Source organism: Spea bombifrons, chromosome 5, assembly GCF_027358695.1.
Source record: "Spea bombifrons isolate aSpeBom1 chromosome 5, aSpeBom1.2.pri, whole genome shotgun sequence".
In the NCBI taxonomy this organism is placed as follows: domain Eukaryota; kingdom Metazoa; phylum Chordata; class Amphibia; order Anura; family Pelobatidae; genus Spea; species Spea bombifrons.
The window spans coordinates 16210943-16233058 of NC_071091.1; the positions used below are offsets into that span (position 1 = coordinate 16210943).

Genomic DNA, 22116 nt, shown 5'->3' on the forward strand with positions numbered 1-22116 from the left:
GACCTTATTAGCATTGCCATAAAGGATGAAGTCAGTGTGGTGTTTGAGCAGGGAAGGCACCACAAGAATATCACATGACTGACAAGGTCTGCAGATAAAGGTTTATTGGAACATACCAATATCTGTACTTAAAAATAAAATTTTCCACAAGCATTCAACAGAATCACTAGGCACTCTATTACACAATTACCCTGCCAAGAACTTGTCTTTTTGCCCCCAACACAGGCAAAAACACAAAATCACAGATGGCTGGTTGTGATGATCAGGTAATTAAAGTCCTCCAAATATTTTATACTATTTAAGACTGAATTCCATAGCTTCAAAATAATAGTATCTAGTAGTCAGGACTAAGCTTTTACTACAGATATAAGTATTGGAACAACAATAATTTGTACTAACAAAAGGTAAGATGTATTGCTGGCTCATTGTTCACAAACACCATGCGCGAGCCAGGGGCATCCACGTAAAACCGCATGTATTACAAAGATGTTGGAATCCTAAACTTGGTATTCTTAACAAATAGGGAGTAGATGAGTGTGATGGAGTGCATTAACCTTTCCTCCAAGCAAGGCACCAAGGGGTTAAAGCCTCCAAACAAGGACAGGGAGTCTGGCCTTTAAAATTCTGTCAGCGCTGCGCAGGCGGATCATGGGGTTTTAAGAGTTTTGAACCCGGGAAAAGCCGGTGTGAAGTCTCTAGGTTGGGTCTGGACGCTACCTGATGGATTCCAATAGAAGATCTACGAAAGCGAGCTTTACAGCCACGGTGGGTGAAGGGAATAGTTTTTCTTTTATTTGTCGATTACTGACAAGCTGACTTTATATTTAACCTTCTGTGTCCCGTCCTGCTGCAAGAGTACCCTGCATACACTCTACCACAGCAAGGAAGAATATACAGGGTTAATATGTAACAAAAATATGATTTTAACAGCGTATCAACATACTAAATAAAAAAAATATTACTTTTACCTAAACCAAACTTGTAAAAGGCAGTTACAATACATTCTCACTATGATACAAAGAAAAACGGAACGTGGACTTTATTGGTCAAACAGGCGGTTGAAACAAATAAGCCTTTTTAGCAGCTATAGTAGTTCATAAATTCAGCCAAAGCAAGTGGAAGCAAACAGAAAAAGACCCCAAAAAGTCAATGGTTGTACGTTATCCATAATGAAAAATTTGTTTTTAAAAAAAAAAGTACATTTTATTATTATTATTATTTAAATAAATAAAACATTTTTATTAAAGAAATGCATTCAGACGAGTAGATTATTTTCATGGACATATAAAAATATACCAAAAAAGGTTTCTAAGTTTGGAATAATCTTTGGCCTCCTGGTTGTCGCATCAAATAAAAATCTTCCGATGAGTCTATTGCAGGAACCACACATGACAGGGAAGGCGGCAGGCGCTCATCCGTTAACCATAACCGTAGCACTCCGTCGAGCTTTGATCTGCCGGGGAAAACTGACCACTTAACTTCATCAGCAGTTTCACCACAAGGCCGGCCTGTGCATAAAATAAATGACTGTCAGCCCATACGGTTATATGATTTAAGACAGCATGTTGGAAGCACAATGAACGGCTTTGGTGTACACCGGACGTATTTTACAATCACTCTATTACTGCTGCTATTTTTAATGTATTTCATCAAAACAAAGGAACAACTGGGTCACGAGCTTACATGCTGCTGGCAAAAAGAAATTGATATGTACTTGATAGATCCCATGTGTGTGAAATTATATAAATATATAAACATACAAGCAATTGAGACAGAGTTTAAACACATGGCATGTAAGTAGAAAATAAATTCAAAAAAACTTTAGTCGGGAGCACGAGTTACTGAAGCTCCTGGAAATCGAGTAGTACTACTGGTCAAATCTTTAAAATATGTTCTTCACTCTCAGGATATTTACCTGCTTAGTGTGAACTATGAAATTCATTTTATTTTGCAGGCTATGGATTTGGAAACACATATCTGCATCTCCCAGCTGCCACATGAAGCTTCCGAACTTTAAACTGATCAGCAAAGCCTGCGAATACAACGAGAAACTAGTTAAGCATTCAGCCACCATTCGCGCTCTATCGTGACGTATTCCCGCACAAAAAAAGTCGGTTTAGCGAATCAACGTTTGATTGTAGAGGTTACAATTGGACCTCAAACCAGAAAGATCCCACCAAGTCTACCATGTTTACGGCATTTACGCCTATAAAGTAAAAAGCAGGTCTATAGAATGTACGTCGATATATATGTACAGCACTAAACAGGTGGAAGGCACTCAGGTCCATTCTCGGTTACCTTGGTTTCCAGGTTAAGGAGATGCAGGCCTTTAATGTTGACACCAACATACACTTGAATGACCTTGTGGCTGCTGGAGGTCGGCTTTGTGTATATCTGACCCGTAAAAAACGCTGCTCCGTATGTAGGAATGTCCCAGCAGTTCTGAAGAAACATGCGCTGCAGATGGTGCATCTCCTTGCTCACACCTTCACTCGTACTCAGATTCTAGCAAAGATGGTGGTAAGATCCTTAAATGCTGTATGTATCAGTTTAACGTTATTTCAGAGCCCTAAGCACTGATCTCACAGACATGTATACTTTAACGGGTTTTACTTCATTGTAAATCTCTTTGTATTGGCTAAAGCTAACCTCACGACAGTAAAGCGAACCTCACAACAGTAAAGCGAACCTCATGGCGCTCCCCCAGAAGTTACCGAGAATAAATGAATGAACTGGGTTTAGTTAATTCAGGGGTGTGAAACTCAAGGGCTGCCCTGGGCCAAGTCACTAGTAATACCGTTTAACATAACATACGTGCGACACACAGTGAACAGAAAGGATAGATCTAGAAGCAGAGGGACCACAGCTCATACCTTGTATTCATGAAGAATTCGGTTTGTCCAGTGGGGGGCTTTGCTCTTCACTTTAGCGATCGGTACTATGGATTTCAAATTTTCTTCACTGGGGAAAAATCGTTACAATGAATGAATTCTGAACATATGTTTTAGAGAGAGAGGAAAAAAAAAAAGGAGTGGCAGACGCTCACTTAAGGAACCCTTGCTTGTGCTTCTTGCTTTCGTAGTTCCCATAAACAATCTGCAGAAGAAGGCTCGCCAACGTGATGAGCTTCGCGTCTGGCGCGGGATAGAAACTTTTCAGCAAGTTGTACCGAGCTTCATCAAAAAGGATGAGGATGGCGAGAGGATCTTCAATCTATAAGAGAACAAACACATACAAATGGTGCCTTTATTGGCCTTTCAACACTGTGTCTTGTTTTATGACAGGGTAGGGCTTTTGGTATCAAGGGTTTTAAAAGGGGCAGATAGTTGCCATTTGCCCTTATGGCAGAAACGCCTTTAAAAGGAGATTCTAGGAAGAGAAAGCTAGACCAGGCTAATGAAAAACCTTTGCTATACACCAACTACATTCAGAGGTACACAACCCCATATAGATCCCAAGAGCCCATGTTCAAAAATAGAAAAAAATGGCAACCATTAAGGCCCCCCCCTTTCATCGCCAGCTTTCCTCTGCATCTCCGTATACCGTTGTTAGAGAGGCGTGTCGCAATAGCTTCTTATTGTGTTACTGCTTCAGGAAACGTAAAAGAATAATCATGTGCCAAATTAAGGTTATTGCTGGGAGACAAAGGGGAGCTTTGAAGAGATTAACTTCCAAGAAATGGGAAATTATTAACATAATTTAGTTATTAAAAAGATATTCTTGCCATAAGATTGTCAGTACACAGTAGCCACCGGTCACAGTAACCGGAGCAATTCCATAGCCACACGGTCACTTCGACCAAACATCATTCATTTACTTCCTCGTACTATTGCCATTCTGTAAGCGGCTCCAATATGGGAGCACGTGGGTTCATCACCTTTCCTGAGCCCGAGCGTGAAATGGCAGCCTTACAGCTAACAGTAACAAACCCATTAAAGAGAATTCAGTGTATGTCGCGTCTCCTCTTACTTTCTTCTCTACATCCAGGGGTAGCTTCACATCCCTCCTGAGGAAGAGCTGCGGCATCTCTCTCTGGGGGTCTAGATTGGTCAACTCCGAGACTATTTCTGCCCAGTCTCTGATGTGCTGCAAAGGTTTGTGGAACGGCTTCAGCTGGAGACCTCGATGAAAGGAAAAGATGCTAGTTAGCAAAGTGATAAACTTATTCGACGGATGTAGTGTAATTGTTCTTTCAGACCATTGCTCTGAACCATCAATCGAATCCACGTGCCAATGAATGGCTTAATATTTTAAGAAATGTCTGTTAAAGGCATTCTTACTGATGTTCTCTGAACAGATCCATATGGTGAAGTATTGCTGGGTTTCTTGGGACAGACGCATCCCCTCCATAATCTGCTGAACACTGGTGTTATTCCCATGCTTCAGCTCCACCGAACGGTACGACCCATCCATGCGATATATACGCACTTTCTCGTACTGAAACGTAAAATAAGACACAAAATCCATACTGTAACTCAAACACAAAAGATGCCAAAGCTATTGTTAAATCGCAACTCCCAGGAATCATGGGGGCACATGTCATTTCAACATTAGGTAATAAAAAAGCGTCTAAACAGTTGATTACAACCCAGCAACACGGAACAGAAATAAGAATAATAATAAAAAGGGACAAGCCCCGGGTTTTACCAAATCTTTTGGAATGAAGGTTATTCCCCCGCCTGGAGCTCTGATGATAATCATGCATTTTTTTATGTGATCCAAGTAAAAATGAACAATTATCATCACAAAACAGCTGCGAGCATCGAAGGAGTGGCAGAGGTGGAGAAAGTTCATACTAACCTTCAAAGACGCTACCTTAATGGGTTGGGGTTTTTTCTTGTTAAGTAAATCAGACGCAAAGCCTTATACGCCAAGTTTATTTATGGTGACAACATTTTAATATGCTTCCGATGCTAATAAGCAGCTTTGTTTTATGCAGTAATAGAGGTTGAAATCAGACATATTAATGAATGCCGGTGGAGAGTGATCGCTCTGCACTATTAATACAGCCAATTCGCTGCCCCACCGAACGCGGCCATGAAAGGTAAAGATCGAGGGCCGGCCGATTTGCCTGCAGGCTGCACTATGAAGACACATTTGTGCCCTTCTTGGAGAGGTCCTGTTAGAGTTCTTTACTGCATAAGAGTGCAATACGTATAGCTTAGAGGAGTGAAAGAGAGAAGAGATGTGGCAGAAACTTTTAAATGCATGAAGGGATTTCACAGCTTACAGGAGGAGAAGAAATATTAGAACAATTATTCATCAAAATCTAAAGCCAGAGGGTTACATTGATGCAACGTAAGGAAGTGGTTGAGGTTGAAGTGAGGAAACGTGCATGAGATAAATATAAAAGGTATCCTGAATCTAAGATCAAAGGAAGGAGTAATTAAGGTCTAAGTTTTAACATCTGGGAAGAGGGCAGACTAGATCGGCCAAACGGATCGTCAAATACTATGTTTCTGTAAAGAGGAGCTCAACTCATCAACCCTAACAGATTAACAGCAATCTGTTGTGCTGAAGTTCACAGCAGTACCACAACCAGCGACGTATTCCGGAATACTGCGGCAGGTCCACGGGAAATACAGCTCTGACTGTAAAACTCCAAAAATTATTCAACTATAAAATAATATATATAGTACCGGCTTATTGACGGCTTCCTTTAGCAGCTGAGCAGCCTCTTCCCACTTGCCCTGCTTGTTCTCTTCGCATATGTCCAAAGGCGACCGTCCTTGCTGGTCAGTGATGTGCTGTGAACGTAACAGTACGGGGAATATCTTACACATCGGGTTACCAGAATAACGTGTGTTTGGAGCGGTATTGTGAAATTAGCTAGAGATTTCACTACTGCCCCCCAGTTACTACAGTGTATAAAGCCCCATTTCCATGCTGCTACATACAAGCAGAGGAGCTTTTGTGATATAACAATACTGACCCGACAAAGCCCACCACCAATAAAAATAAATAGGGTCTTCATATTAGAAGAGGCCTGTTATGTACGAACAGAACACACATACACATGTATAAAGGAGGGAAGCATTCAAGCAACACCAACTGTGATCTTATAAACCATACAATAACATCAGCAGAATGGGTGAACACAAGTGACCCTAATAGTTGGACGTGAAACCAACCCACACGTCAATGAAAGCCTTGCATAATCTAGTTTACATCCTAAACAGAACTGCGGACTCACCCGGTCTATTTCCTGATGATTGAGGAGAATCTGTACGATTTCTGCATGGCCTCCCCCAGCAGCGAAATGCAGCGGAGAACTGAGCTGTCCGTTTAATAAGTTAGGGCTACACTTTCCTTTCTCCAGCAACGCGCTTGTGGCTTCAGCCTTGCCGTACCTGGTGAAAATGGAGAGCATTAATATGAAAAATGAGGACGATAAAAGGAGCTGATCATCAAATACAGGGCAATGGAAGATAAATACAACAAAGCAGAAAATATGGGCATTTCAGAAACATCAGTCTGTGAAGAACTTACTATACAGGTAAAGAGTACTATACAGGTAAAGTACTTATTAATGTACTGATTATTGTACTGTAATATGCAATCTTCATTGGTAGGGCGACAAGTACAACGTCACCGATGTTGCCTGAAAACATTATTTCCAACAGGACCTCTGCAATCACAAAACCCTGATTTTTCATATTAAAGTACAATAATCTAACGTACTTTATCAGTGCGACTAAAAAGCCGCAGTTCTCCAAATCATCGTATAAATACCAATGGAGTGCTCAGATTTTATTAGCAGTAATTTAAGCAGCACAGATCTAAATATAGATATGAAGTATAAAAGATATCTTGTGCCTGAACGTTAGTACAGAAGGTACAGAAATCATCATGAACAGCGCCATCATGTTCCGTAGCGTTGTACAATGACTATTTGCATTACATATGCGTCACACAATCTCAGTAATACTCCAAATGCTTGCCAATATTATAGTCAAACCTGAACATAAATAATTAGTTGGAAAAACCCCAAAAATCTAATATTTCATAACATTTCACTACAACAAGCTGGACAATGCAAAATACACCATGCTACCTACTCCCCCAACATTATCCTCTGTCCCCAAGATAGTAACCGGTCTTCCTTTGATTCGAGTGATAATGAAAGTCCCACAGTTACCCCTTCCCAGAGAATTGTCCCCTGCCAAAAATGTACCTGTACACCATGATGTGTACGGGAACGCACCATGAATATGCTGACGAGTAATATCTAGGGTTCACTGGTATGCTTACAAGTAAAATCCTTCTTTTAAGTTCTTTGGCTTTAATACATCCCAGCCAATCCACGGGGTAGAATAATTTGTCTTTGAAAAAGGGCCACAGATGGCGGATCAGGGTTCAGCCAGCGCTGGATTAATGTCTTTACCGGCCACTGCAATTATACTTAATGGAAGCCTTTCTGCCGTTTTGTAGAGTGAAAGAAGAATTATACACTCTTCCCTAGAAAGTCTGAACTCTAGAGCGTGCCCACAGCCCATGAAGGTAGTGTGAGTGTCTGGATTAACGGTGGAGCGCAGGGACCAATTGCTCCAGGTCCCCGCCATCCTGACTGGTCCCCATCGCTCACCTGCCCCATGAAGTGTCGATCTGATCACGTTTCACAATCAACCTCCCTCACTGATCCTGCGTTCTCAGAAATGACATCACAAGTAAGATTAAAGAAAAAAAGGGGAAGAAAATAAAAAAGGCAAAGGGAAGATGTCAGCAAGTGAGGCACACAAAGATATGGGGCAAAACAAATAACCAAAAAGGGAGAAAAGAATAAAACAGAACGAAACAGATAACAAGAGGCTGAAATCAGAGAAAAAGGGGAAGAAATACTTGCTAAAGTCAAGAAATAATTGAAGGGACCTTTCCGGTGTAATCACTCCAGGGGCTTTAGGTGTAACCCTGCCTTGGCATGTCTATACGGTGCCATCTTGTAGGCCATTTATCTATAAATCGAAGATGGCAAAACCGCACTGGTCCTCTAGGTAGCTTTTACCATTTCCACCAAATCAATATTTGGGGAAACCCGGACCCCAGCACTGAATAGCAGAGACAACTGCTGCAGTCTATTAGGGTGGTCTTTCACCTCCTGTGGGGTTAGAGTAAAGGGTAACGCCATGTCTGGACACAATGCTGCTTCGTTCAGCTTCACATTTAAACCACAGCCCTATTTAAATACAGAAATAACCCAAACACACTCAGCGATACTCACCAGCAAGCGTAGTGTATGGGTGCCCACTGGTCGTTATCGAGCTGGTTAACAGAACAGCCCTTATCCAGTAACCGGGCCAGAAGTTCTGTATCGCCTTCACAGGCACTGCGGTGCAGAGGGAAGTCATCGACCCACTGCCGCTCTCTGCAGTAAAGCATATTATATATAAATCTATATCATTTCAGTTCATGTAAAACAATATTTTTATGGTGCAGACACTAAACGCATTTACAGAGCCTGCAAACAAACTATAGTTATAATGAACCGCACGTTATTACTATAAAGGGACTAGTGACCAATTCTGTTATTGGATCATGTGGACCTTTCACATATTTTTCTTCCACAAAATGTTAAGATTTTTGATCAATAGATTTCTTTAGCAGTATAAAAGGTTACATTCACATGAAAATATCGGAGTGTATATACTACAGAAGAAACGGGTTGTGAATTCACTAGTCTGAAACTGGGACTCTGCGATATAACAGCAGCTTTAATGCACTCCATTTTCACCAACTGATCTTTGCCTTCATAACGTTTCTCTTATATGATGAATACGGAACATACTTGTCCTCCATGACGCTGCTCATGCTCCTCTGCCATTTCTCTCTCTTTGGTATCTGGATCTTTGAATAATCAGGTGCTCCGAGGCCAAAATATGGGTTTATAACAACTTTATCAACCTAGAACCAAAAAAATAAAAAATAAATAAAAATAAAAAAACACATTTACAACATGGAATTCCGCTGCTGCAATAAACGTATGTTATCTACAGACCTGTGAGTCCCTTCCTCCATAGGCTTTCATTAGTCAGAGTGCCCAGCTGGGTAATTAATACTGAGCCATTCTTATAAATATGATAAGGAGTCAAGATATTTGACTAGTAGTTTGGACTAATAATATGTGCAAATCTAAAAACCAGAACTTTTTTTTCCCTTTCTTTTTTTTAAAAAACTTTCCTTGAATCAGTTACTAGTAATAAATATTGGTAAAAGGCCCGCTATAGACAGTCTGAATGTGATGGTTCCTCTCTACCCCTATGTATATGTCCTGCTTAACTGAAAGGACATGGTAAGAAAGTAGAGAAACATTTTAATCGTTAGGCTAGGTCTAGCACACCTTGATCTAACCAATGTGTACAATAACACCACAGATATATATATATATATATATATATATATATATATATATATACACACACACACATATACACACATATATATACACACACACACACACTGGCAAGAATGTTTGAATTAAAGTCACACGGATCACGTTACCCTGTTGGTATACTGAAGATCAGAGCCGAACAGAGGATTATAGATGCACATGTCTGCCTTTTCGAGCGCCATCATTTTGCTCTTGATTTCCAGAGCGGTGTAGCCCATGTGTAGCGAGTTGTCAGACTGTCCGGAGTCAGAGGAATACGCTGGGTTTGTGATATTGGTTTTTATTCGCTCGAGGGGAGAAGGCCTGAATAACGCGGCGATGGCGTAGGTTTGTGTGTGCTGTTCATCGAGCCACCTGTACAGGGAACACAGGGTAAGCGCATGGTATGACCAAATAATGATAATAATTATACCGCCCATACAATATGCCCACATTATATATATATATATTGCCAAATTCTTTCACTGCACGTTTTGTGAGCGCATTTATGATCTGGTGGCCCGGACTAGATGCGTGTGTATGCAGGTCCTAGCAGGTCCACACAGCGTAGCGGTACCGTCTTACGCCAAGGCTGCGGATCTACATTAAGATTAGGTATTTCCAAGTACGCAAAGCCAGACAAATCCCAGGAACCTATTTCCTAAGCCCCGCTCGGGTAACAACCTCACAATCATCATTTTGCAAATGTGAACTCACCCGACTATTTAAAAGTAAAAACATTGCTTCATTTTTTCCACATGACACTAAATATAAAACTGGACAATAAATCAAAAAAGCGCAAGTTCTAAAACGATAACTCTCACTTGTCTAAAGCGATTAACATCCGCGCGGTGATTGTGGAAAAATGAGCGCTCGATTCACTGCAGACTCTCATGATATCTTGCAGACAGTAGAACACAGGACTGCCCGGGGCGTATGCACTCTTAGCATTATCTGGAAGAGAAGAGCTTCATCACTAACTTTGCATTAACGTCATGATTTCAGGGGCCACAGTGAGTCGCAGCCCCAGAGCTGAACTTACTCCCTTTGCTCACCTTTAGCAGCTGCGGGGACCACGTACAGAGTCGCTTCCCGGCCAGCATTTTCTCCATCCAGCGGAAACGTCCTCATTAACACAACTCTTTTACCTACAGAAACACATTCCGAGTTACACAAAAACATACGTTCACAGGATTTACAGCTTTTACATATAAACCCCGGTATATACTGTACATCGATATATTACATCCCCGCAAATTCAATAAACAAACAGCCGGCTCATAGACATCACACGCCGGGGATTATAAACAGACTGGCCGCTGACGCAAATCCATGCTGTTCCTGCTCACCTTTGACCCCTTGATTTGAAGGTTTAGTGGTCTCTAAAACATAGTCCAGTATTTCCTGGGTTCTATCTTTATCTCCGTGTAATTTGGTCTCCAGCAAAAGTTTCCTTCGTTTTTTCTTTTGTCCTTCAACCGGAACCTCTATCATTAATATCTACGGGTGGAAACATTCAGGCTTAGTGATAAAAGATAAGAACGCGGCTTACATCACGGAAAGCATGTACACAAAACTGAAAACATTCACCTGCAACACTATCGATGTCACCTTAATCCCACACTGGATTGTGTGTGCACCAACTATTCACAAATACCATGTGTACAAAGGGGAACGCTCACCTACATACATACATACATTCATACACGCACACACACACATATATACATAGACATATACATATATTAAATTGAGGGACCGGTATACGACAGTAAAAGCCCAGCTTTAATAACCGGAGGCTCATTGAAAGCTCTGGGCAAATAACGAGGATAGCTCGATCCGGATGAAGCTGACCACGGACTGTAACCGTTCTTACTTCATACAGCTTCGCCCTGTACTCCCTCGAACTAAGACTTCCAGGATTCTTTGGTCGGATCACCGCCACAAAGACATCTTCCCCGTCAGCGGGGTTACCCATGGCAACTTTGGAATAAAAAGAGGGCTCTGGTGGCCTGTAGAAAACAAAGAAAGGGTTAAAATGCCGGAAGTTTATACATATATAATTGTTAACAGCAATCACCCACCTATCATGCTAAGTCAGCCAGTACATGCTGGAATCTGGGTATGATAGGAGTGTGATTTCTGTTACACATATATATATATATATATATATATGTTATATACACACTCACACACCGTGTGTGTTTAATGTCTCCCACGCAGGAAGCGCCGTGTGTTGCGCGCCCCTGTGTGTTATCCCTGCGCACTTACCCCGTCACGCTGCGTATCTCACATGCTCCCAGCGCTTTTCTTCTGGCTGCGGACAGAAGTTAGTGACGGAGCGATGCTGGCAGCTGAAAGAAAAGAGTTACGTGAATATTTCCTGTGACAGGAAAAACATGTCAACCACTCCCGTGAGCAGAGCAGACAGCACGCCCGGCACCCGGGGACAGACGCGATTTACTGTACACGAAGAATATGCCTTCCGTCCGCGTGAATCAACCCCACGCGCGGTCTGAGGGGACCCCAGAAATCCCCCTTCTTCACACAACATCCCCCTTCTTAAATAAAAGACATCACATTCCATGTAACAACTCAGAAACATGTACAGTGCAAACGTGTGTATATGTATGTGTGTATATATATATACACACACACATAGTATATCAGTACAGAGGGTATTAGTGTATGGTGTTAGCATGTGTGTACATGAGCATATGATGTTAGCGTGTCTGTTACTTGTGGTGTTACAGTGCACGAGTGTACGTGAAAGAGGTGATGGAGAGGAGAGCACTCGGCGGATGCGTGCTGCACACATCAATTATTAACTTTATTTATCAGCCTTTTAAGTGAATTCATGTTTTCTCTAATTCATTAAATATTTAAACAGATCGGTGATATAGATTTGCCAAATATTTCATGTATCGTCCAATACTTTATTATATATATTTTGTGAGATATCTTTATTATCTTTAGAACGGGACATATTAATTACGATTTATATGTTTTATGTTAAGGGTGATGGTGGAGCGTCTCCCTAGAAGAGAGATCTGACCTAGGGCTGCAACTAACGATTATTTTAATAATCGATTAGTTGGCCGATTATTTTTTCGATTAATCGATTAATCGGATAAAAAAAATGAATGTAAATTTTTTATTTATTTAAAATAATTTACTAAACAAATGATGTTAAATACAAACAGCAGAATAAAAAAACTTTGATAATACATTTCTTGTCTTTATTTCCCAACCAGCCCCCCAATATATGCACATTTGAGCCCAGGCTTGCTACGCTGCCTCCCAGACATGCCATGCTGCCCCCCCACATATGCCACGCTGCCTACCACAGCACTCCACGCTGCCTCCCACATATACCACGCCACGCTGCCTCCCACATCTGCCACTCCACTCTACCCCCCACATGCCACTGTGCCTGATACGCCTTATACCCCCTGAAACACCACTCCATCCTCCCCAGACATGCCACCCTGCCCTCCCCACATATGCCACGCCATGCTGCCTCCCACATCTGCCACTCCACAATGCCTCCCACATATGCCACGCTGCCTCCCACATCTGCCACTCCACGCTGCCTCCCACATATGCCACTGTGCCATACGCCTTATATCCCCTGATACCCCACTCAATCCTCCCCAGACATGCCACCCTGTCTCCCAGACATGCCACTTCTCTACCCCCAGATATGCCACTCTACCCCCAGATATGCCTTATACACCCTGATACACCACTCCGTCCTCCCCAGACATGCCACACTGCCTCCCAACATATGCCTTATATACTGTATATGCCTTATACCCCCAGATATGTCACTTCACTGCCCCCAGGATTTAGATTCCCCTAAATTAACCCTAAACTCCCCATTAACCATAACTGCCCCTAAATTAACCCTTAACACCCCCTTAACCACAGCATCCCCTAAATTAACCCTAAAGACCCCATCAACCACAGCATCCCCTAAATTAACCCTAAACACACCATTAACCACAACTGCCTCAAATTAACCCCAAACACCCCATTAACCACAGCTGCTCCTAAATTAACCCTAAACACCCTATTAACATAACTGCCCCTAAATTAACCCTAAACACCCCACTAACCATAACTGCCCCTAAATTAACCCCCACCTCCCCTAACTTTCAGTAGCCCAAATATATATATATATATATATTACATACATATATACACACATACACATTATATATATATATATATATATATATATATACACAGATACTCATTATATATATATATATATATATATATATATATATATATATATATATATATATATATATATATATATATAATGTACATATACTTACAGTTAGATGAGTGTCACAGCCATGTGGTTCTGGCCTGGAGAAGGAAGGGGCGGGGCCAGTTGTCACAGTGATTACAGGGAGGGGGAGTAAGTAGGAGCTGCTGCTGTGAGACGGTGAGTCAGACTAAACGGATTATATAATGAGGGGGATTTTTCAGAGCGTTTGCTCTGAAAAAACCCTCATTTTATAATCGATAATAATCGATTCAACTAATCGATAATGGAATTCGTTGCCAACGAATTTCATTATCGATTATTATCGATTTTATCGATTAGTTGTTGCAGCCCTAATCTGACCCTCTACCTACATGCCATACTTTCGCCCCAGTAAGGGGGGGGGTCAGACCACCTGTACATGCGCGCAGAACTGGGAACTTTCTAAATGGCACATGAAATATTAACACTTTAACAGCCCCACACAAAGATTCTCTGCAGCGACTCACCAAATGTGTTCCCTAAACGGCTCGTGGAAACCTTGACTCACCAAGTCACCTGTTTTCAAGCTCGACTATCGGCCATAACATTACTGGAAGCAAAAGCACCAATTGGGAGTCTGATACCATCTTGGCAGGGTATAGGAAGGGGCCCCCAGACTGCATGACCCTGAGAATCTTCCGCTTCACCCCGAGACCGGGGAAAAAACCTGAGACTCGGGGGCAAACCCAAAGAGTTGTACACATATACACGTAAACATACACACAAATATATATGTTAGTGTGTACACATGTGATAGATGCCAGTGCCCGGAAAGTTCTCATATATATATATATATATCACACATGTGATTGACGCCAGTTCTCCTATAATACACACAGGGAGGTGAATGGGTCGCTTCTGTTTATGGTTTGGGAGAAACTAAAGACAGGAACATAATAACGTTAACATTAATACGAATAAGTAGCAAAAAAATAATCCCTAGAATGACGTCAGAGAACACAGAGAAATAAAGATACGGCTACTTAATGCAACAGGTTCTACTCGCAATCCAGAGAACTACAGAACAGAATAACAGGGGCTTTTATATGGCGCACATCTGCACGTTTAACCATCACCGCCGAGAGTATGCTCGGTTTCACACTACTCCCGCCTCCCCGCAGCGCTCTGATTCCGGCGGCAGGTACCCGAACACAGCACGGAATATATAAACAAGAGCCCGTGGGCTGCCAGGCGGCTCACGCCCCCTCCGGGCCTGAAGCAGTTACCCCAGTTTGGGAAGCCCCGCACTTCGCCTGCGGAAAGCTCACACCCTGCAAACCGCTTCCTCCTCTCCTCAAGCGACTACTTACCTGGCGCCTGTAAGCGGAGACCCCAACGTGCTCTGGGATACTTCAAGCTTCACAGACTACACGTCCGGTACCGAGAGACGTCTGCACGGGGCGGGGCTTGCACACATGGGTGGGGATTGGGTGGAGTCTACGAAGTGGGCGCAATCGAGAGGCGGGAATTGTACACTGGGATGGGGCTTAAGGTGAAGTCTAAGAAATGGGCACAATCAGGAGGCTGGGTCTATAACATGGGGGAGTGGCCAACTCAGTGGACGGACGTGTGGGACGGAGTCTTCTCAATGGACAATTCCCAAGAGGATGGAGTCTTCCCTATTGAGGGTTGGCCCGGCTTGGTGAAAGGCACTTCCCAGAAGGGCGGGACTGTTTGGTGGACAGCCCCCCATAAGAGGGCGTGGTCCGAGAAGCTTCGGGTTGTCAATACACTGAGTCGGCAGTGGGTGTGGGCTGGAGGCAGACACAACAGGGCGGGCATTCGGTAGGCGGGTCCGTCCAGGTTTCCGGGTCGCTGTTGTTGTTCCGGGTACAGGGGCCCCGACTCAGTCTGTTGTTTAGTTTCCCGGCTCTACTGCTGCTGCCGTCGCTGCTTCGTTCTGTGTGCCCCGTGTCTGTCACCGGGGCGGTGCTGTTTGGCGGAGGGGCTATGGCTGGCCCCAGGCTTCGGGCACAGTGAGACGGCTGCCACTTATTTACCGGTGGTCCCCGAGGAGGCGAGATGCTCTGCGTGGATTCTGGACACCAGCCTGCAGTGCTGTGACTGTGAGTGCTGAGCGTGTGTGTTATTGTCTCGCACGGGTATGTGCCGCTGTCACATGGGGGTCTGCCCTGCGTGGGTGGACCGGGAGTGTATCGGGGGCTGCGGTGATACCCGGGATGTGCCCTGGATGGAATATAGTAGTCAGTCTTATCTGGGTCTGCGTGTGACGGAGACGGCAGTGGCTGCGATAGTTAAATTTACTTTACTGAGGGGGTGCTAGATACGTGGAACGGTTTCCTGGCAGAAGTGATAGAGTTTAACACGGTATGGGAATGTAAACATGTATGTAACATATGGATATCCTGAATATAAGACGATGTTGGTGTGTCAGGCTGCGGATCGGTGTTCTCGGTGGTAACATTGTCCTGGCGCTGTGCTGGTTCTGATCAGTTCGGGGCCGCAGTGTGTGTTACCGCGCGCCTCTGTGCTCGGATCTTCCTTATAATGTTTATCGGGACTTGTGTGCAGAATGCGGACAGTTGTTCAGGGACTCGTTCACCGCACTAGAAGCCATTTGTAACTGCTATATGATATATGTATGTGGCTGTATATAATGTATATATTTATGTATATGTGTAGCTGGTATATATGTATATGTGTGTGTGTGTATATGATATGTATATTATGTATGTATGTATGTATACGTGTAGCTGGTGTATAATATATATATATATATGTAATGTGTGTGTATAATGTATAATTTTTGACATTATTCCAGGTGAGATATACTGGTATAGAATGAGAAGAGGGTTCTGTTCTTGTGAGCTTGCACTCTATTAATGTATATAATATATATGATGTGTATATCAGAGACTGGGGGCCTGGACTATATATCAGCATAGTGGCGTAGGATGTATATACTTTCTAATACTATATATCTACAGCTGCTGATGTTTTAAACTCTGCATCCAGTTATTGGATGTATGTGTGTTTCACGTGTTGCGTGTTAAGCAGGAGTTTAGGCTGCGATGTTTTGGGTTCAGTCACTAAAGGCTTTCATCTCGCTATTCATTATGAAGGGCCAACATGGACAGGTTCCTCCAGCAATAAGGGCTGCCCCTGTATAATGTATAACCAATGTGTGGATGATGATTTATGTATACATTATACAGGGCCAGCAGGAGACGCATAGTGGGGTTGCAGGCTCTCCCTTTAGTGAATAGATATAAATGTCTGTATTTGCACAGCATGGTTAGCTGACAACTCTCACAACTCTCTGCCGCCGTCACCGATGTGAGCAGTCACGACATGGAGGCCCGGAACGTGGCGGCCGGCCCATCATTCTTTGGGCATGTCCATGTGTTGGATTCAGGATGCCTCACAGTGTTAACCTCTACTTTACCACTTCTGCTGGGAGGCTGTTCCACCTAGCTACCACGAACTATAGTTCCCAAGTATACAGTGTATATATATAATATATGATACATGCAGAGGCAGTTGACGTCCGGTGAAACCCTTGGCATGCCATGTTATAATCAGTACTCGGGTCCGTCAGGTGGGGCCCGCGTATTGTCTGTGCGGCTTAGTAAATACAGAGAGAAGGTTTGTGTCTTGCCGCGTCATCGCTGTCATCGCAGCATTCGGGGGGCTTTCCGCTCCAGCCAGGTGTAGAAAGATTGTAGCCGAACCGGCTCGCCCGGCGGCTCATGGGGAATCCCGACAGCAACGACGGCTTCTCCGCTTCACGGAGGGAGCGCGCAGCACATAGCGGTGTCTTTCCAAAGGGTTGGGGCCACCCTGGTGTGACATGCAATCCTCTATTACACCCGACAGTCATGGTCCTGGGGACAACAGTCCCAAGCGAAGTCATACCCCTCCGTGAAAAGTGCTCTCATTGGTTGTGGTAGAACATTTCCCTGCCGCTGATTGGCTCCGCCACGCATTAAACTCTCATTTACCTGCTGAACCCGCTTTATCACATTGTAGATTACATCCGTTACTGCAAATAAATAAAATATACAATGTCCCACCCATTGGCAAAAATGCACGCAGTCATCGGGGATTGGCCAAGGATTGTGGGAATTGTAGTCGTGCAGCAGGCGGGGGGCTGCAGGTAACTCACCAGAGAGTAGAGCTGTAGATGATGGAAGACCATAGAGCGGTTCACGACGCGGAGAGCTCGGCGGTCCTCCCAAGGTTAATGCCGAATCAATGCTCATAGAGGGAAGATGGATAGCTGCGCTCCCGGTGAACGCATTTACGGGGTGGAAAAACAAGCTCCGTCTGCGTGGCGTCTTGCGGCTGATCATAGGTGCGGATTTACGATGGGTGTCGGACGCTGCAGCGTATTAAAGGCCCGCTGTGATTGTATACGTTACCCTTTCATATACAGTCTGATCGGGGATTATAGGATCCCGCATTAAAGGGCTCCCGACGCGTTTTATCTCTCCAAACCCAGCACGACTTTCTCTTACATGTTCTCACGTTCTGCCCAAGAGGTTAGAAGAAATCTGCTCTTCGGGGCACAAAAGATTGGCAGAAGTTCCAGAAAACGTTGCGTCAGCAAATAGTTTTAATAAATGTAGCAAAAGCACCGAAGTTTCTGTTGACTGCTTCAGGTGAACCGTCTCGCTCTCCCTTTGTCTCTTAACGGGACAGTTTAATGTTCCTGACGGCCCCAGGAAAAAAGAATGCATATTAATGTACTTTGACTTTAAAAGACACACAGAAACCCATACCTGATGCAGCAGTCAGGAGTGCTTTCCACGAATACAGCGTTCACCAAGCCGGCCCTCGGAAGGCTCAGTGAACCAACCGTCTGCCTCTCATCGCTTGGACGGAATGGGTTAACTACAGCTTATCATAAACTACCATTCCATTTTCATGGAAAACAAGGACATTTCTAACTGCGTAACGTATTTGCACTTTTTCTTTAAAATTGGCCTTTTAATCTAGAACTAGGATCAGCGACACAGCATGCCATTGGAACACAGGAGTGATGGGAGTGATAAAGGAGTGATGGGGATGATAAAGGAGTGATAAAGGGCCTCCTATGAGGATATTCCATTTCATGTTATTTTCTTTCAAAAACAAGGACATTTCTAAGTGACCCCAATTTTTGGAACGGTAGAGAGTATTAGACCAGGAGGGGATAAAAGGGCAATACCCGGAAAAGATCGTCGTCTATAATAGATGAGGAATTTACTAACTCTTAGCGACTAGAAGAGCCGGAAGTCACTCGCTTGTGGACCAAAGTAGAGCCCTGCGCGGGGCGGCTTTTTTAATGCTGCTCCCGCTGATTTTTTGTCCAATCCCAAACGTGTGTTCCGCTCCCGCGACGCGTGTGTTCCGCTCCCGCGACGCGTGTGTTCCGCTCCGGCGACGCGTGTGTTCCGCTCCGGCGACGCGTGTGTTCCGCTCCGGCGACGCGTGTGTTCCGCTCCGGCGACGCGTGTGTTCCGCTCCGGCGACGCGTGTGTTCCGCTCCGGCGACGCGTGTGTTCCGCTCCGGCGACGCGTGTGTTCCGCTCCGGCGACGCGTGTGTTCCGCTCCGGCGACGCGTGTGTTCCGCTCCCGCGACGCGTGTGTTCCGCTCCCGCGACGCGTGTGTTCCGCTCCCGCGACGCGTGTGTTCCGCTCCCGCGACGCGTGTGTTCCGCTCCCGCGACGCGTGTGTTCCGCTCCAGCACTTTTTGCACACGGGGTCTCGACAGAATCCTCCATGCTAGAGGGAGACCTCTCAGAGATTATATACATTAAAGTGCATGCGTTGGCAGACGTGCCCCTTTCGTTGTGCCGGTTAGCTTGTGGTTTTGTGGAAATACCCCGTTGCCGATGACGATATATACCACACACGCTGCGTGCTCCCCGCCAACGGAAACAAAAACTATAGCACTTCATTTATTTTTAGATTTTTCTTACACTGTGTGTTTTGGGTCGGTTCATGTTTCTTCTCGCCTTTCTCACATTATCCTTTCTGCTTCATATTTTTTTATTTCAGTTCGCTTGCCATTTATAAGCCTCCATATAGGATCATCTTCCTTTTTAACCCCGCTGAGTGTTGGCGTGTTACGTGTCCACAACCCGCACCCGCAGGACCTAAAACATGGAGTCCTGTAATGGCGGCATAAAGCAGGGCCTGTGCGAACTTCACACTGTGCTGCAGGGAGTTTATGCCGCTAAACTACCTCTGTGTTGGTGGTTGCTATGGTAACCTTTAAGACGTTAAAGGAGATGAATTTGGAATGTTAGGACGGTGACCTAGCTGCAGGAAATGTTCCGGTGGAGCCGATTTCACTCGTTTTAATCTAAGATGTGTTCACTTTATACTTATAGGTCCTTTATTACACTTTAACATCTGGAAAAAGTTTCCAAAAAGCTCCCCAATTTTTTCAGGGTGCGGGAATAGGTAGCGCTTAGTGTTGTAGGCTGTATTTCTTGTCCTCCCAGCCTTCGGATGCTTGGAATTGTAGTGCACGTGGAGGAAGATCAATGGCAATGAAATGCTTTGGGTGTCACAGTAACCCCCCATCCTACTGCTGCCTAACAGGTAGAGAAAATGTCAGTATTTCTTTTCTAAAATGATGCGTCAGACTAGAAAAGATGATGTCATGTTTATAGCTAACAAAGCTGCATGCTATGATGGATTTAACTGCCTGATATTGACTGATAATGTGATTATTGCTAAGGGTGCTGGTGAACTACTTCTACAAAGAGAGCAGGAATTAAAACATGCGCAGCGAATACTATTCACAAACGCCTATCTAAGGCATAAATATCGGGGATTCCGTCGCACTATATGGTCATAAATGTCACCACTATGTCAAAGTACCCCAAGTTTGGCGAGTCCTATCTAATTTTACATGGTTAGATTGCTGTGACAATGTTAAGTAAGGTATAAATCATGGCTGTCTCCCTTCAGTATTGCTGTAAGCAGACTTTAGTATACAGAAGTATCTTCCATCTCTTTGTTTCAAGGTGTGGTGTCCAAAGCAAACTCAACAAGTCCAGAGTGACATCATTCATTATGGATAAATCAAGAGCACTGTCTAGAAGGCATGATAAATAATTAAAGACCGTTCCTTTTTAAGATCAGTAAAATGATCGTGTGTCACCGTCCATCAATCAACCATGTGAAGGTCACACAATGTCAGTAGCAGGGCCTGCAGAAGAACGATAAAGGTAGATGTTGCAGTGTCTTGAAAACATTCAGCTGCAGACATTGAGGTCTTTGAGATCAGGGTACAGATATTTAATAAATCCCACTATGCGAGGCCAATGATATGCCTGCGATTTCCAACTTTTCTTGCTGTATAGTTAGTTCTCTAAAGCGAAGACGTTCTCCGGTAAAGGCTTGGACATTCTGTGGCAGCTTGAGGACAGCTTTACCGAAGAGCTTTAGGGCGATCGTTGGAGTTCCTTGTTTACATAGCGGTATTAAGTAAACTGGGGGATTGCCGTAGAGTTAAAGGTAGAGTTAAAGATTTTAGTTCCCCGAGTTTCTTTCAACTTGGAAGAACCATTGCCATTGAGCCTGTCTGGTAAAATCGGCCTTGTTCAATGCACAATAAAACTTTTGCCCCTGAGCTGGTTCTACATTGAAATTAACAGGATCTTATATTATTATGCCCCTTACAGATTTTATTTATATATATATATATATATATATATATATATATATATATATATATATTTTAAGTTCCGATTTCATTATTCACTTGGCGTCAGGAAGCTCCGATGCTGCTCTTTGTCACGATGGTAACCTCATTAAAGCATTATATTTTACTGTAGGCTCAATTCATCACAAAGGGATAGTACAAGAAGCTAATTAATGATGTCACAGACCTAATTTATTGGAAAAGATAAGCTACACTCTGGAGAGACTTGCTGAACCGGGCCGAGGCGACATGAATGTCAATCTATATACCGCGGAGAGTCTGATAATATACAAGTCATGGAAAAGAAAGACAATAAGTAATAATAACTTGCCTGCTACTGTTAACGTTTCTGGCAGAGGATACTGCGTTACCATTTCTGCCTTTTCTAATGTGCTATTTCATTTAAAGGCAGGCGCGGAGCAGCCCTGCAGAGTATTTCTCAGGGAAACACTCTGCATGGGGTGGAGAAGCTGGAGAACGTCATTCATGTTTTCCTAAATCCAATATATTACAGTTCTATAAAATACTTATTTTTCATACAAGAATAAACTTCATATGTGAATTATAATCTCAGCTAGCGATTAAACTTGGGGCGAAGGAATCTTAACTCCTTTTTCTCAAGATCCCCTTAGATTTATATCCCTGCCCTAGTTTTAAGTTGCTGATCGTCATTGATTGGTTTAGGCAGCCTTTGAAATGATGGCGAGGGTCTCTCCGACCAAAGTCTGCGAGGGGAACGGGTCCCGTAAAACAAACCAGCGTTACTCTTCCT

At 43.7% G+C, this 22116-nt stretch overlaps 2 protein-coding genes across 2 annotated transcripts in view; one reads left to right on the plus strand and one right to left on the minus strand.

Moving 5' to 3' along the window:
• Window positions 1-765: 765 nt before the first annotated feature.
• KRIT1 (KRIT1 ankyrin repeat containing) lies at window positions 766-15081 on the minus strand. Its single transcript, XM_053467956.1, has 18 exons — window positions 14993-15081; window positions 11636-11718; window positions 11241-11376; window positions 10714-10864; window positions 10420-10512; window positions 10189-10318; window positions 9496-9739; window positions 8783-8898; window positions 8219-8362; window positions 6194-6350; window positions 5640-5747; window positions 4281-4437; window positions 3970-4121; window positions 3047-3213; window positions 2874-2961; window positions 2299-2505; window positions 1916-2032; window positions 766-1508 (listed from the first exon to the last, which is right to left on the minus strand). The coding sequence occupies exons 3-18, from the start codon at window positions 11340-11342 to the stop codon at window positions 1419-1421; spliced, it is 2223 nt and encodes a 740-aa protein (XP_053323931.1). The 5' UTR covers window positions 11343-11376; window positions 11636-11718; window positions 14993-15081; the 3' UTR covers window positions 766-1418.
• Window positions 15082-15506: 425 nt separating this feature from the next.
• Window positions 15507-22116, plus strand: part of ANKIB1 (ankyrin repeat and IBR domain containing 1) — a 52313-nt gene continuing 45703 nt past the window's right edge. The window contains 1 exon segment of the mRNA XM_053466790.1: window positions 15507-15748. The gene's annotated coding sequence lies outside the window, so the exon portion shown is untranslated.